Here is a 17,953-nt window from a genome sequence, read left to right on the forward strand (position 1 = left end):
AAATCCAAGTAAAGTCTGTAGTTTAGTTAATAGCAATGTACCAATGCTAATTTCTTGGTTTTGACAAGTATACACTAGTTATGTAAGAAGTTAACATTGGGGAAACTGGTTGAACAGTATATAGGAACTCTTTGTACTGTCTTTGCAATACTTATAATAAATGTAAAACTATTTGAAAATTTAAAAGTTCATTAAACAACAACAACAACAACACAATAAAACAAAGCCCCTCCTTATTTGCTTTAAAAAAAAAAAGCCTGGACTGCTAAAATATGTAAGAGTAAATTTGTCAAATTTTTGAAGCATGCAGAAAACTTTGAGTCTAAAGTGATAGCTGATAAATCATGCTCAGTATATCCTACAAGTGTTTAATTTTGCTTGGCAACCCAAACTACTGCTTTTTTTTAATGGATTTTGGTTTGGCTCAGAAATTTTAAATTCCTTTAACCTCATAGCTCACTTTCGGGTTACCTGCCAGGCAGTCCATTTAGATTGTCTTGATAATATAATTTCAGTAGATTTGCAGTGGTGTTAAGTGGGATAGGGAGCAGGGGAGGGAGACGCAAGAGGGAGGAGATATGGGGATTATATGTATACGTATAGCTGATTCACTTTGTTATACAGCAGAAGCTAACACACCATTGTGAAGCAATTATACTCCAATAAAGATGTTTTAAAAAGAAATTTGAGTATGTTAACCCTCCTTTCAGTATTTTGGAATTTTTCTGCTTATAATAGAAATTTCACAGTGGTACTTTAGCAGAACTATAAGCTTTGTGTCTTGATCAAGTAACCTAGTAAAGTAGAGCATTTCTTTTGGTTCCAACCAGTGACTGTTGTGTGAGGTTGTTTGTTTTTTAAATTTTACTTTTATTCTCCACAATAAACTCCACGGTTTATTTTTAAAGTCCTATATCTGCAGGTGTTCAACTCAGTTATGGACATCTACCTACCATTGAGCGAATGTAGAAGAGTCTAGATATGATCATCTAATTTATGGAAAGAGAAGGCTACAGTGACTCGCTTTTAATCATTTTATATACTCCCTATCCTTCTAGTTTAATTGTAGGAAATAAACCTTTAAAGTGAGGCAATACAGATTCTATGTAGGTTGTTTGGTTTCACTGCTCCCTAGTTGAAAGCCAGGGCCAAAACTCTACAGTGTTTACTGAGATTAGCACTGGCGATTTCCTTTGGAAATTAGTATTTGAGATAATATAAATTCAGTTCAGAATCCTCTTTTCAAGTTTGTGAAATGAACTGAGCAGCTGTTGGTGTCCTTTTATCAGCAGACTGTACCTCTGTTTGGGGGATTTTAAGGAAAGCCATTTGCAGTGCAGAGCCTTTTCTTCTGGTTTCTGAATGAGCTCACATCTTCCTTCTAAACCTTTTAAATTATCGTAATAGCATGGGCCACTTCTACAAAATATAATCCAGTGTATGTTGAAAACACCCAAAAGAGATTAGCATTGTTTTAATTGCATAACTCGGTATTATATATATATTGCCTTTCATCGAAACCATTTTACAGAACAAATATTACCTTCATAGGGCTTTTAGAATTCCTATGAGGTTGGTTGCATAAGCTGTAAACTAGAATTATAAAGAGAACTTCCTTAAGATGGCAAAACAAGTAACGATTTAAATTGGAATAGTCCAGCTTCTCTCTAATTTTACTTCTCTTATTTTTCAGAGAAGGAAAGAATATTGACCTTGCTACATTATATTATGTATAGAAATTTAACCCTTTATGTAATTTATTCTGTTTCATTTGGAAATAGAGGCATTCAGGGTAAAGGTTGTAATTAATGGGATATTTATATAGCTATGTTTTCATTTTAAGTGTGATGGAGAAGTTTCTTTCTGTGGCAAAAGTTCTCCTCATTTTAAGCTAACAGTTTCTAAGTTCTAGTTAGTCGAATGGAAAATTTCCCATCCAGGTAGGTTGGTTCTTGAATTTATTTATGTTTCTCTTGTGTTGATGGATAGTGGCCACATCCATCAAGTAAAATATACATATTTTTTGGTGAATAGCAGAAGGAATCTACAAAGACTTATAAAGATGTCAAAAGCATGACCTTGTTTCTTTTTTTGTCCCTCAGGGGGAGACCAAGCTGAAAATTACCTTGGACAGGACAGCTCGGATGATAATCACAGTGGAACTCATGGCCCTTCTCTCGCATCAGATGCACCTTTTTTGTCAGATTATCAGGATGAGGGTGAGTGTCATCTTTCTGGCTTTAGGATGACCATACTTTTATACTTTTTGTCCTGGGGTCTTTGCCTTTGGTCATTTTCAATCCAGCAGCCTTCAGAAGGTTCTCTGTATTGGTAAACACTAGTTTGCAAAGAACAATTATTTGTTTCATTATGGTGCTGATCCTCCTAGGTAATTCAATAGTTCTGAAGTTAATGTACTTAGGGAAACACTAATTCCATATTGGAGCAGGAAGACATCATTATTGATCTTTCTATAAGAACTGTAGCTGAAAAGCTAAGAGGGCATTTTAAGATTGCAGAGCCCAGTTTACCATTCTTTCAGATTTTTTAGCTTCACTGAGTTTCATGAGAATTAGAGCTTTCATTTAATGATTATTAGATTATTGATTTATTATGGATTATTTGAGACCCTTGAGCTTATCATATTATAATAAGATATCATTTTTACCCATGCTTTCACATACCTCTGACCATATTGGTGTTGCTCAAGGGGAAGGGAAAGCCACAAGAACCATAACGCAAATCTTCCTGGAGCATCAATTTCATTTGAAGATTTGGGAATGGGAAGAGTTAAATAATTCAACCCTTATAAACATTATATTAAAAACACATTGATATGTAACAGAGTGGAATGAAAATATATATGACTTTTTAAGATACATGAATATAAAAGTTTTGGCGTGGTGCCTGCCAGTTTCTGGCTCAGGCTCAGCTATTCCAGGGGTGGGAGGTTCACAGTGCCTCTTCTGGCATTTGGCCGCTTGACCAGAAGGTTTGATCATCACTGATACACATGGTTATCTTATCAAAGTCTCTCTTATGCCTTTGCAGTGTGGGTGGGGGGGAGGTAGAAATGCTACTAAACTGAGTATTAAATTGAAAGCTTATTATTCCACTTAGGGATTGGGAGTAAAGTTGGTAAATTATTCCTTATTTTTCTTTATTAGTCTGTGATCTTTCTATTTATTTTTCTTCCAAATTTCCCTCTGACTTTGGCATTTTCCAAGTGTTCATAATCCCTACCTTCCCTTCTCTTTTTAATTTATCACTAATTCTTATTTCATTTGGCCCTTTCAGTGATTCGTATTTTCTCCCTTTCATTGAATTGATAACCACCAAATGAGAACTATGGATTCAGTCACACAGAAACAGTGTATTTTGCTTGAGCTTTGTGTACTAGCACAATGAGTAATACCCAAGTTTTAGAAATTGGGCCTTAATTGTATATTGGTTCGGGTAAAAGCATTGTTTGATTGAAAGCTTAATAATTACACTGGTAACTGATTAATAATTATAGAAAATTAACAGTGCAAAACATTTTAAAAAAATCAACCTTTCATTTGTTTTTGATCAATCTAATGCTTGACAGAATTAGAACAATAGTACCTCATTAATGCATAGGTCACTTATTTGGTATTTCCAACTTTCCCAAACAGAGCTGGGAACACAATAAGTAAGCCAGAAAGACCTCTAAGTGAAAATAGGTGTTCCTGAGTCCCAGGTTAACGTTTATGTACCTTGCTCCTGGGAAAGCCCCTGAGGCCCTCACTGGGGATTCCTCTTCTTACAAATGTCTAACCATTACAATGTTTTGATTTCTCAGCCCACACAGTAGAGTGAAGCATCCAATTAGAAGAAAAAGTACTGTAAAGCCATCAATTAACAAATAACATTGAGGAAAGAAACGCGAAAACAATTAAAATTTGCTATAGAAAACAAAATCTATAAATAAAACTTTTTTTTTTTTTTTTGGCCTTACCGCATGGCTTGTGGGATCTTAGTTCCCCGACCAGGGATCGAACCTGTGCACTCGACAGTGAACGTGTGCAGTTCTAACCACTGGACCGCCAGGGAATTCCCACAAAATTTATATAAGAACTAAAAAAACATAGTTGCCTGGGGCCATATTGTACTGGAGAGAGAAATGGCCCGGAACTCTCCCCTAAGAGCTCAGTACCTTAATAAGGTAAAACTTTTAGCTAGCCTTTATTGAGCACTTACTATATGCCTTGCATTTGTGTTCTAAGTACTTTGCATTTATCATCATTTAATCCTCAGAACAGCCCTAAGAGGTAGGCATTAGAATTATCCTCAATTTACAGATAAGGAAACTGAGACCTAGGGAAGTTAACTTATTTAAGATCGAATAGCTAGTAAGTAGTATTACCAGGATTTATGTCTACACAGTCTTGTTCTAGAACCTCTGCTCATAACCACTCTGCTATCCTTGTGACTATCCTTATCTGAGTTATCAAAAAAGATGGATTCATATTCCAGATATTTTGGTTAAGACTGTATAGATACACATAGTATGTTTAAAATATTTTCATTAAAAATAGTTGAAATTAAAGAAAGTAATTAGTGTTGAAAGAGGTAAACTTATTACCTGGAAAATTCCACAGTGGAAACTTTGTTCCATAATAGTTCCCCAATAGTATTAATAATAGTAAAATTTTACTTAATAGATTTTTATTTTCAGTTCTGTGCATACAAGTTAGCAGAATTCCCAAAGTGACACTGTCCGTGGTAGAGGTAGGAATAGACTTGTTTGTGTTAAAAATTTGACTGTAGGATGATGAGATAATGTTTAAATATGAGTTGCCGCAAAGCATTGAATCTAGCACAGTGCCTGAGTGCCTTATGCATAATGGGCACAATAAACGTTTGTTTCCTTCCCCTGAAAAATAAAGATATGTACATTTCCTGTGAAATTAAAGAGAAGCTTATAAAGATGTTAAAATTTAAGTAAACTTTATATCCTATTTAACTAGATTGCACCATTATAGAGAACAGTAATACTTGATATGCTATTTATTCATTATTTTAACAAAAATTTATTTAGAGATTATAAGGTAATAGCAAGGCACTGTGCTAAGCTGTTAGTGAAATAGGCAGTAAAAAGTCAAACACAGTCCCTGCCCTCATGGAGCTGTCTGTCTCATTGGGAAAACACACTATTAACAAGTTGACAAATGGACAAATATAAAGTCAGTGTCTTCACTTGCTGATGAGACAGCTAGGGTGATCCTTTAGGAAGAAAAGATTTTTCTAAAATTTTCTTTGTAGTGACATTATTTTAGACTTTTGGAATTTTTATTTTTATTAGAAAAATGAAAGGTCACTGTTAAAATATTTCAGCTTTGTTGCTTTCCACCTCTAGCCAGAGCAGTGTCCTAAATGAACAACAATGCAAGGACACACAGTCTGACCCATTTGCCCATAACTCCAGTGATGAGAAGCAGTAACCATGGTACATGTCGTGTTTGGGTCATGCTTTTGTGAAAACTACAAAGAGCTCTAGAAGAATATAGAAACCTGGCCAGGTGCACTGCATAAAATAAAAACCAAGGTTACAGGCTAAACCATGCATAAAAATGAGAGCATGTTGCTACCTAATCACAATTCCTTCTCCGCTTCCTTAGTAAGTGCTGTCAGTCTGAGAATGTCAGGCTATAGCCTATGGAGAGACACCTACAAATAAGAGCATAACCCCATCATCAGGAGTGAAAACTTGCTAACAAGTAATAATATTTAGATTTATAGACTTAGGAAGGCATTGTTTCTACCATATTGAAGGAAAAAAATTTAGTATGAAACATTCAATACAATAACTATACAAAAGCCAGCCAACGCTGAAGCTCAAGATCTGATTGCTTTCATCGTCCAAAATGTACAATATATTTTAATGTGTCTGTAAATTTATTTCATTAGTATTATGAAGAACCCCCATGTACATACATTTTTTTAAAGATGGGTTAGGGAAAATGATTGTTCTATAAAAGGGTATAGTAACTCCTTCTCGAAGAAAAGGAAAAAATAAAATTATTTTATAAGGGAAGAAACCTAAAATCTATAATATTGTATTATGTATCATGTATTATTACATTCTAATTAAAGAAAAGGTAATGAATGGTATTAGGCAGATATGTCTGGGAAGAAGTGAGAAAGAATGTTTTTATAATTTATTTTTACATCGGGATGTTTAAAGGTTAGAAAACGTTCTTATTCTCCAGCAAAATGAAAAATAGAATTGGAAAAGTAAAGACCTGTAATAAGTGAAGAGCCTTTATTGACCAATTTATTAAATGCTACTTGATTTTTTTTTTTAACATCTTTATTGGAGTATAACTGTTTTACAATAGTGTATTAGTTTCTCCTTTACAACAAAGTGAATCAGTTATACATATACATATGTTCCCATATCTCTTCCCTCTTGTGTCTCCCTCCCTCCCACCCTCCCTATCCCACCCCTCTCATGGTCACAAAGCACAGAAGTGATCTCCCTGTGCTATGCGGCAGCTTCCCACTAGCTATCTAATTTACATTTGGTAGTGCTTATATGTCCCTGCCACTCTCTCACTTCGTCACAGAAATGCTACTTGATTTAAAAGAAATTTTAGACCTGTTAATGTACCAGTAGTGGCCATTTTCAACTCCATGCCTTTTCTGAAAGATACATTAAAAAACATAGAATATTTTGAAAATAAAGAGAATCAGTTTTTTATGGCTTTATTTTTAGCACTTTTTAAAAACATTTCTCGGGCTTCCCTGGTGGCGCAGTGGTTGAGAGTCTGCAAGCCGATGCAGGGGACACGGGTTCGTGCCCCGGTCCGGGAAGATCCCACGTGCCACGGAGCGGCTAGGCCCGTGAGCCATGGCCGCTGAGCCTGCGCGTCCGGAGCCTGTGCTCCGCAACGGGAGAGGCCACAACAGTGAGAGGCCCGCGTACCACACACAAAAAAAACAAAAAAAACATTTCTCTGCTTTCAACTTGGTTCTGAAATAGGAGTCAGTTTTGGATTTAATATTATGAATAACAGACTAGCTTTTGTTGATCATTGTGTGTTTTATTTCTATAATAATAAAAATAGGAATAAGAAATTATTTTAATATCTTCTCTAAGGGAAAGAATATATTTTAAACAAAACTTTTATTATTGTGAAATTAAAATGAAAGTTTAATTTATTGATTAGATTTTTGTGGCTGGAATTCATGCTTGTCTTAAGTTTCTTTGTACCAAAATTAGAATCTTAGAATCTGAGAGCTGGAAAAGATGATGGTCATCTAGTAACAGGAACAATTTATTGAGCACTTACTATGCTGTACTAAGTGCTTTTCGTGGATTATCTCATTTAATTCTCAAACGAACTCAGAGAGGAAGGAACTATTATCCCCATTTTACAGATAAAGAAATTAAATGAATTGACCAAGGATGACATGCCTAACCTATGGGAGGTAGTGGGTGGGGGTAGGATTCCAGTAGATTCCAAAGCTGCTGCTTTTTGAAGACCTCTGATTAGCTGGTTGTTTGACTTCTGAAACACCTACTCTTATGGGCTTTATGTATCATTCTCTTATTGCTTTTATTTCACCGAATATAATGTTTATTTAAAAATAAACGTGTTCAAAGGTAATTATCCTCTAAAAACTGCTTTAACTGCATCGTGCAAAATTTGGTATGTACTAATTTCATTATAATTCATAATTCCATTCTAAGTATTTTGTAATTTCTTTTATGATATCCTTTTTAACCTATGTGTTATTTAGAAGCATTTTTGTGTGTTTTTTCCTGGTTTTTGTTTTGATTTGTTTTGTTTTAGCTTCTAGGGATTTTAAAATCTGCTTTTTTTATTTTTTTAATTTTTATTTTTCTAATTTTATTGCATAAGAGCCTAAAAACATAATATATACTATTTATATTCTTTAGACTTTATTGAGACTTCTTTTGTCGCCTAGTAATAGTTTATGCTTATGTGCTATGTGCATCCTGAAGTATTCATTGAATACACTCTTAACTATTTCTATACTTGTAAATAATGTTCTTCAGATCTTTTGTATCCTAGCTTTCCTTTTATCTGCTGGAAGGCTTGTGTTAAAATTTCCAATTATAGTTGTAGATTTATCCATTTTTCCCTGTTTTGTTTTACATTCTCAAGGTCATGTTTTAGATACTTATAAAGAGGTCTAATTATTTTAAAAGGTTTCCTCTTATTGAGCTGAAATCCTATCCCTAGAACTTCTGCAAATTAAGCTAGTTTTGCCATCTAAGTCTACTCGTAGCACCCCGATAGACTTTATATTCAATGAGGATAAAAAATGTTTGTTCACAAGCCAATTTGAGACCCCATTGCTATGAGTTGTGTATAAGGCCTGATTTTACTGTATAAATTATATTGTTTCAGAGAATAAATAAACTACTTCTTACAATGTTTACAGAGGTATGTGAATTAATGGTGCAGTGATTGGTAGTAAGTGACCTCTCTGATCAGGTAAACCTTAGGCTGAATACTGCTGACAGCTTTGGAGGAAAATGCGTGTGTTTTATGGCTGCTTTACTTGGAATGTTAGAAACCTATTGCAGGCTCAGTCATTGGTACCCTGGTAGGTTGAAAGAGTTAATGGCCTAAAAACAGCAAGCCATTTGCTTCCTTCTCACTGACGGGGTCAAGCCCATTACTTTCTTCGTGTGTATTTTTCTTAAGTTACACAAACTATATGAACATATTTAGAGTTGTTAGTTCCTTTTTATTCTATTATATGAAGATAATGGAAGTGACTCAGATAGTCCCTCTCCATATATGATTATGTAAATAAACATACATACATTCAAACAAGCATTTATCTCATTTTCTTTTTATTCTTCAGACATTTGCCTTCATCTTTGTTGCGTGCAGGTATATTTTTCTTTAATAAAGGCACATGACTCCTGTCAACCCTAACAGAAGTTATATCCATGTGTTTAGAGTACACACTGTGGAACACAAAACTGGTTTCCATGTCTGTGTTTTGAGGGTCAAAGAACAAATTCCTACTGTGAAACACATACTTTCATGAGCATGGTAGATTTCTGAACAAGTTTCTGTTGGCTTCAGGTGAGTCCATCAGATTTCAAATCATTGGGAGAAATTAAGGACTCAATGTTGAGTTAACTGTGATAAGGGTAAGTAAGCTGTCACTCAGGATTGCAGTGGCCTCCTTCATGAAGATAAATGTCTTATTAGATCTAAGACATCATGTCGTTTATATAGTCTGGTATAAATCACAGATGAAGATGACAAACTGGGTTTCAAAGTTGACAGTAATTTATATAACTTAAACAAATGATTACCAAGGATTATACATGTTTTGTGAAGAATAAGAAAACAATAACAATTATCTGTCTATGAACTACCCATTTTTCATTCTTCAGCCCAGCATGTTGGGCTGTTGATGCATGTTTAAACTCTAATGTTCTGTCCAGTGCTCAGTAAAGCACTCTCACATGTGTTGATGGTTGGATATTTTACATAATGCTTCTTTCACTAGGAAAAACTCCTTGCAAATTTAACCCACGTTTTAACATTAAAACCGTGGCATTTTAGAGATGGAAGAGACTTGGTAATCACCTGATCTAATCTGTGTTTTACCAAAGAGGAAACTACATTTTTAAAAAGGCTGAGTGCCTGGTCTTATGGTCAGCAAGACAGAACCAGTACAGAAACCAAGACCTGGCTGTGGCCTCCCCTGACCCATACTATGTACCTTCCCTCCCCTGCATGATCTCAGCATGCTTTTCAGTGCAGACCCAAATAGCTTTGCCTGACCATGGGCCTTAAGCTATTTCTCACAAGTTTCAGTCAAGTCCTTCAGACATGCGTGTCTCTCTGGCCTATGTATGTTCTTATCTTCTTCCCAGGATGATTTGGAAACACTATATTTTATAAAGAATTTCAAAGGGCTCCATAAATGCTAACAATTATAACTGTGAATAGCATACAATTAGTTTCTGAATTGACTTGACACAGAACTAATTCGTTATCTTTTTTGGCCTTTTTGTCCATATTATAGATTTTAATATACTGCCAATGAAGAGTTAGTTATTGAATACCTATATTCAATCATGAGTTTAGAGGCTGTGTGGAGGATACAAAAAGAAATAAGATGTGATTCCTTTCCTTAGTGAGCAAATAATCTAGCTGAAGAGAGAAAACTAGACACCCCCACTATAAAGTATATGGTACATAATCACAAGGGCTGATTTTCAGGGACAGAGTTTTCAGAAAAAAAACAACTGGTTGGACTTGCAGTAGTTTGGAAGAAAGTCAAGATAAGATTTGGCCTGTGCTGTAGCCAAAGTGTTGTTTTGTTTTGTTTTGTTTTGTTTTGTTTTGTTTGCGGTACGCGGGCCTCTCACTGTTGTGGCCTCTCCCGTTGTGGAGCACAGGCTCCGGACGCGCAGGCCCAGCGGCCATGGCTCACGGGCCCAGCCGCTCCGCGGCATGTGGGATCTTCCCGGACCGGGGCACGAATCTGTGTCCCCTGCATCGGCAGGCAGACTCTCAACCACTGCGCCACCAGGGAAGCCCCCAAAGTGTTTTTAGAAGTCTTTTCCAGACTGGGAGTATGAGCAAAAGTCCATTCTTTGAAAGGTCAAACATTTTTTGAGCTTCCAGTATAATTAATAGTGAAGTAACAGCGGCCATCTTTAAATGCAAATAGTTGATTTTTAAGTGAGTGATTTGGCTGATGAGATTAAGCTTTTTCATATTGCCTCAAGTATTCTTTGTTTCTCTCCAAATTCTAAACTAGTCAATGAGTGTAATGGTAATATGAAAGTCCTAGAATATGATTACTGAAGTTGTTAGTGTGGTCATTACAGTGGTGGTAAAATGATATACAGTGTTTTGGTTGCTAATGTAGTATATTTATCTGATTGATATATAAATGAGTCAGAGGCAGACCATCCTTCTTCAAGCCCCAAAGTCACTGACCATTTTTATCTCAAAGTTTAATATTCACTTAAATGTGAAAGAATTTTGTTTAAGCATAAAACTTTCAGGCCAAGTATATAGATACATATACTTAATTTATATAAGTATAAATTTATACTTAATATATATTATGCTTTATATATATGTAAATATATATTTTTTAGTCATTTCTTCATACTTTGGTGATCTTTGTTTTTCTACTAGCCATAAATTCTTTTGCTTTATCATAGAACTCTGACTTTTCAAGTAAAAAGTAAATGTTAGTAATGCTGTTTAAAACAATGCTGAAACCTGTTAATCTAGAATATTATTGTCTACTAGGGGAAGATTGTTGAATTCACAAGCTATAATTACACTTATGGTCTACACTGCCTTTCTGACTTTGAGTGACAGTCTTTTTTATGTTAGGCCCTAAGCAGCTTTAACCCAGATACATTAGCCTAGTGGGAAAGAAAGATTATACAAAGTGGTTTCTCTGGCTTGTAAAATTGGGATTTATAGGGGAGTTGTTCCTTCATGGAAAGTTTTCACTTATAGAAGCCTTTAGCCAATTATTTGCAGACCCATTTCTATGAGCTGTTAGGATATAGCTTATATGGTATGGTATATTTTAATGGAATGCTCTAAGAAATAAACATCATTGTCATAGTTAATTTTGTAATTATGTAATTTCATAATAATACTCTAGATTTTGTTTTAATCAAAAAAGCATAGGGTTAACTGGGATCATGAGTGCTCCTTTCTACAAATGACCATTATCATCATTGTAAGACATTTATGAATGCCCAAGAACGTAGTTGGGCCTAGAGATTGTCACAGCTTAGGGAAAAAAATCACTTGAGTTATCTAATCTAGCCCTTCTAATGAATTCATATCATTCTTACTAATATCTCATTTAATTAATTATCAAATATAGCCATTATGCTCTGTATTCTTCCTTTGCAGGACATATTTCCCACCCAACTATTATTACTAATTTATTCTTCATGTCTAACCTAAACTTTTCCTTCCTTAGTTTCAGGCCGTTGCTCTTTTCTGTACCATCTTCCGAGACTGATAATTCCCCTAATTCATTTATATTGTTACCTTTAGAAGGTATTTAAAGACTGTGAACATTCATCCCCAGAGTCTTCACTTTTCCAAACTACATAAATTTCAGTTCCCTTAATCCTTACTTCACTTTGCCCCTGTAATACTCTCCAATTTTGGGTCATTGTATCACATTCCTTGATATTTTCCGTTCCAAGGGCATCACCTAACCAAAAAAGCTGCCTTTTGGGGAGGGAAACACTAAAGTGTAAAATCTCATATAAACCACTTGAAGATGCTTAAGTGTTTATTTGATATTGGTGTTGGTGAACATCTGGTTGGCATGCCAGTGTAGTGCTTGCTTTGGCATATGTTGGGATATATGTGTATTTTAATGCCTTAATGTATTATGGCCTGTTGTAATTGAATGTCTATAAAGTAGCAGTTAAAAGGGTTTTATAGACCTTAGAAGAGATTAGAATTCTCTAGCCCCCTCTTGTGGTAAAAGAAAATACAACTTTTGAGCTTTTCTGGATTGTTTTGTTGTAGTTGACGTCCAAGGCTAAGATACATAAGTTCTCAACATGGGAGCATATGGAATGGATCCAAGAATTTAAAAATTATATACTATTACATATAAAAATTATACACACACACATATATATATATATCTCCAAGAACATACGCACACTCAGATCTGAGAAGATCCTGTTCTTTTATTAAAGCCCTAAAACCTAAAAGATATTACTTGCTTACAACTATCATTTCAGTATATTCTTATTACACAAGTCAGGAGGAGGACAAATAAAACCATAATCTTGAGGGGTTTATATTCCTAAATAGGTAAATGAGGGAGGCTTGAATATGAATTTTAAACCAAATTTACAGGTATTTTTTCTTTGCCATTAAAAATGGATATTGTTAGCATTTCTAACAGATATCCTATATCTCCCATAACAAATTAATTTTACCAGCTTTGTAATTTATTATTGTAACATTCCTTCTATGAATTTCATATATATATAAATGTCTAGTAAATAGCAAACAGATGAAGGGAAGACTGAACTGGCATGCAAATGAGTTCATGCGTATTGCCTATGGAAAAAATTTCTACATGTAGCACAAAATTATGTTTGTTTTTCTAGGAGGCCACTAAAAGTAACACTTCTGTTCTGCCTTGGAATAGTTGGTCTATAGACAAGAACCAGTGAAGAGTTGCTATTAATATACCTTACATGGCAATCCAGGAGCTGAAAAGATTAAAATTAGACACTGTCCCTCAGTAGTTTTTTTTAAAGCTACTCGAAAAACTTGAGTAATGGTTAAGGTAGGCTGCCTTTATGCTCAAGTCACAGTCTAATGAAAAAAATGGGATCCTATTTAGCAATTCTGATAACTCTAGAAATAAATTTGAGACCATGCTTCGTTAATATTAAATTTTTTTCTAAAAGAGAATATTTAATATTATGCTAATTGAGGAAGTACAAGAGAAGAATGCCATAGACAGCAGAACAAAATGAAAAGGGGTTGGTCACAGGTGAAATAAGTGAGAATAGCATAATGATTTAAATATTAAATAGGAAACTGGTAGTTTTGACTGATTGTGTCTTTTTTCTCCCCCACTTGAAGAGATGATATTGGTTATTTTTTTTCAAATAGGGAAATTAGTTCACTTTACGTGCTTCTCCCTTAAGATGTATGAATAAAATTTTATTCTCAGCTATTTATTAATTTTAGTATTGGTATTCCTCTGAACACCTGAGGACAAAATTTAACAAACCTAAAGATGAAATCTCTTAATAACAAAGCATTTATGGATCTTCATAGGAAGAGTCTATCTTTTCCACTTTTTAAAAAACAGTAATTTGACATAAAATTTTTGAGATTTATCTGTAATCAGGTTAGGTGATCTTATACACCCCTATTGCCTGATCTGTGTCAGGTTTCTCAGGCAACTGCTGGATCTGATTTTTTTCATGTTAAGGCTGTACTTTTCATGAGCTAGACTAAATTGTGGACTTTCTTAAAAACTTTGGAACATTCTTATGTGAGTAGAGATGCAGAAAATGGCCCTTAGTTATACGCGTGTATTTCAATTGGTTTGGTGCTCAAAAAATTGCAACTGATCTTGGATACACATTCTTTGACTATTGATTTAAAATTAAGCATATATACTTTCACAGAGCTCAAGTGTACCTGTCTTACTTTGAGGTAAGTCTTTACTTGGCTATTGGAAAAAGATTCATTTTAGAAAAATTGTTTATGAACTCAGATTTATTAATCAGTTAAAGATTTTTATTCTTTCTTTTAGCATTAAAATTAGGGAGATTAAAATGACCAATTTCTTGGATGGTTACAGTTAATAACATTATAATATAGAAACTGTTTGCAAATATTTGACCTTGTAGCTATAGGGAGGTGTCAGAGGGTTTGCTGGAGTGTCATGGTCATTGTCAAAGTGTAGGATAGAAGAGATTTTCCTAGAAAGCCACATCTGAGTTCTTGTTAAGTGTCTTATTATAAATAATTATTATTTTCCTTATCATATCACTAAAGCTGAAAGTAAGACAGATTACTTATTTCTTCCTTGCTTTTTCACTCTGTATGTGCAAGTGCCTTCAGCTGCAAAGAAAAATTTCCTAAGGAACACTAGGGCAATTCAAGGAGCTCGTCATGTGAAATCTTTTGCATGTTTGTTTCTTCAAGAATAACAAATTTATTTAAATTTGGTAGTGTTGTTTTTAAGTGTTTCTCCCTTAATTTGGAATTCTTTAAAATTCCCTTTTCATTTAGGATGAGACATAAAAAGGAGCCAAAGAAACTTCTTACTGTCTTTTTCACTTGTTCAAATCCTGCTTTTCAAAAAACCAACTTCTCACTGCTTTTATATTTTTTCCATGGATAGATTATCAAATTTTAATTTAACTCTAAATATATATTAACTTTTTAAAAGGTATGTTTCGTTTAGTGTTACGAGACAATATGTATAGCTTGTCTTACCAGTGGAAAAACATTTTTCAGCTATATAAGAAGTCCCAGCTTTATCTAAATGAGAGAGAAAGGTACATGCATGAATAATGACTTTGCATATCAGGTGCAAAGAAACTTAGAACAAATGTTGGAAAGGTTGATATTAATTCCAGTTTAGTTAGGAAGTCTAGGTTACTCCACTAAATATACATAGTAAAAATAAATGCAGACTAACTTGCAAAGGTACATAAATTTATAAACTTTTAGGATGTTTACTTTTATATCTGATGGTGGCCTTCCTTCAGCATTTTTGTTGTTTCTTATACTCTTTTTGTTTGTTTTAAGAAGTTAGTTAAGGAGAAATTGCTGGAATTGCAGAAGTAAATTCTAACAGTTGAGTTAGTAATTACAGCGCATTTTACAGTTCACTTATGATTGTTACTAGTGTTGCTGTTGTAACGGTTACAGTATGAATCACTGTGCAGAGTGTTGCAGGGATCCTGGTCTAGCACTAGAGGCCAGAACTAGGTAAAAACTTTCACAACTTTAAGTTTACTTTTCCTATATGGAATAGGCAAAAACTGAGTTCTGATTTAGTTATAATGTTCTTTAAACTTTTACCCAAGTTATCACTGACAACAATTCTAACATATTCCATTTTTCAGTCCAAATGATGTAAGACCATATTGAGTATGATTTTCAATATATGGCAAAGGTATAAAATTAAAAAGAGGTTTCCATAAAATTTTTTGCACACTCTGCTAAGTGAATTATTGAAATTCCAATAAAGACTTTTTTTAAACTCTAAAAAGCAGTATGGGTTTTATTTTTCCCTCAGTCCTTTCAGCTCTCATAAATGTCCCCATGAAAGCTATATCTGCAGGGTTAGAAAAGAATATATTCTATAATATTTACCCGATCAGGAAGATTTTTTAAATGTGGCATCTCAGTGTGAGATATTGACTGAGGGGGCTGGCAGGTTTACTAGCCTGGCAGATACAGCAGGTTAGCAGTAAATCCATGTGGTAAAAAACCCCTGAGAAGTTTTTGATTAAGAAAATTTTACTATCCTTTTAAAATGAAATATGCTGGTCACTTTTTAAATGATAAAAGCAGATATTTTATGTTGTTGTCTGAGTCAGATTCTGAAATAGATTTTAATGAGTTTGTTGTATGAAAGTTCCTGGATTTCTAAGATGCTAACTTAAATTATCAGTCCATAGTCCAGCATATCCAGATAACATGTAAAAAGAAGTGATAAAAATAAGCTTATTCAGCAAAATTAAAAATAAAATTTTACATCTAAAGCCAGAAAACGTGCATTCAGAGAAGAGTTAATATTGTTATTCTTTTATAAATGTTATTGGTGACTTAGAGATGTAATAATATTCTGAACTCTGCTTAATGGTGAAATTAAAGAAAAATATTTAAAATAACAAATGTAATTTAAAATATTTGTAGTTTCTAAGAGCAAACTAAAATTATGAGGTAGTTTTTTTAGTGCATTACAGGTTACATTTCTACTTAGAGTCAATGAGAGCAATAATTAATTTAAAACAATGTGACGAGACTCTGTTAAGTGATAAACAATTTTATTGGGAAGATAAGTTTAGAAATAATATTGTATATAGAAGTTCACAAAGTTTATAATTTATTGAGAATTAAATTTTGAGGATGGTTCCTGCTCCCTCAAAAAGCCACATGCTCAATGAATATATTATCTCCCTCCTCAGATGTTTCATTAACAAGTTCTTGAATTTTACATAAAAGCTAGTGTTTACAAAACTAAACTCAAAATGGATTAAAGACTTAATTGTAAGGCCAGACACAATAAAACTCTTAGAGGAAAACATAAGCAGAACACTCTATGACATAAATCACAGCAAGATCCTTTTTGACCCACCTCCTAGAGAAATGGAAATAAAAACAAAAATAAACAAATGGGACCTAATGAAACTTAAAAAAATCTACAAACAATAAATGCTGGAGAGGGTGTGGAGAAAAGGGAACCCTCTTGCACTGTTGGTGGGAATGTAAACTGATACAGCCACTGTGGAGAACAGTATGGAGGTTCCTTAAAAAACTAAAAATAGAACTAACATGGGACCCAGCAATCCCACTACTGGGCATGTACCCTGAGAAAACCATAATTCATGTTTTAAAAAAAAAGTCATGTACCACACAGATGTAGAGGATGGACCTGAGGACACGTGGAGGGGGAAGGGTAAGCTGGGACGAAGTGAGAGTGGCATGGATATATATACACTACCAAATGTAAAATAGCTAGTGGGAAGCAGCCACATAGCACAGGGAGATCAGCTCAGTGCTTTGTGTCCACCTGGAGGGGTGGGATAGGGAGGGTGGGAGGGAGACGCAAGAGGGAGGAGATATGGGGATATATGTATATGTATAGCTGATTCACTTTGTTATACAGCAACAACTAACACACCATTGTAAAGCAATTATACTCCAATAAAGATGTTTAAAAAAAAAGAGAGAAATCTATGTCTCAAATTGATTTCTGGTTGCTGTTGAAGAAGAGTTATGTGTCTACATACCCTCCCAAATTAAACTTAATTTTTTAAAAAATCCTCAGCACCGCAGTAACAAAACCTGCTCTTTAACTCACCAAGATCCTCTGTTCTACCCCACAATTTCAGGAAGAGGCAACTAAAACAATCAGCATTATTCTTCACCTAGATAATGCTTTCTCTGCCGCTAATAGTTGCTTGTTCATCAAGAAAACAAATGTGCATGGAGGTGACATACTCTTCACCCACCACTCTTTGTTCTAGGGTCCCTCAGACTGATTATATCAGCCCCAACACTGACAAATATCCCCCCAAACTTTAACACTATGTTATATTGGATTATGACATTTTAAGGTTACACTCCCTTGGCTGAAGGTTGATTGTCTCTGAGAGATAAAGGAATTGTGCTCAATGATAACAGAATCCTTGCCATGGAATAATCCTCATTATTGA

General features: G+C 34.4%; 1 protein-coding gene across 1 annotated transcript in view; it reads left to right on the forward strand.

Moving 5' to 3' along the window:
• The window catches only part of SKAP1 (src kinase associated phosphoprotein 1), a 280,928-nt gene that overhangs the window by 78,070 nt on the left and 184,905 nt on the right, over positions 1 to 17,953 (forward strand). Inside the window, exon 6 of the mRNA XM_024130167.2 lies at positions 2,103 to 2,219. Within this exon, the coding sequence (XP_023985935.1) occupies positions 2,103 to 2,219 (117 nt within the window). The remainder of the gene's footprint in view (positions 1 to 2,102; positions 2,220 to 17,953) is intronic.

Source organism: Physeter macrocephalus, chromosome 14, assembly GCF_002837175.3.
Source record: "Physeter macrocephalus isolate SW-GA chromosome 14, ASM283717v5, whole genome shotgun sequence".
NCBI lineage: Eukaryota > Metazoa > Chordata > Mammalia > Artiodactyla > Physeteridae > Physeter > Physeter macrocephalus.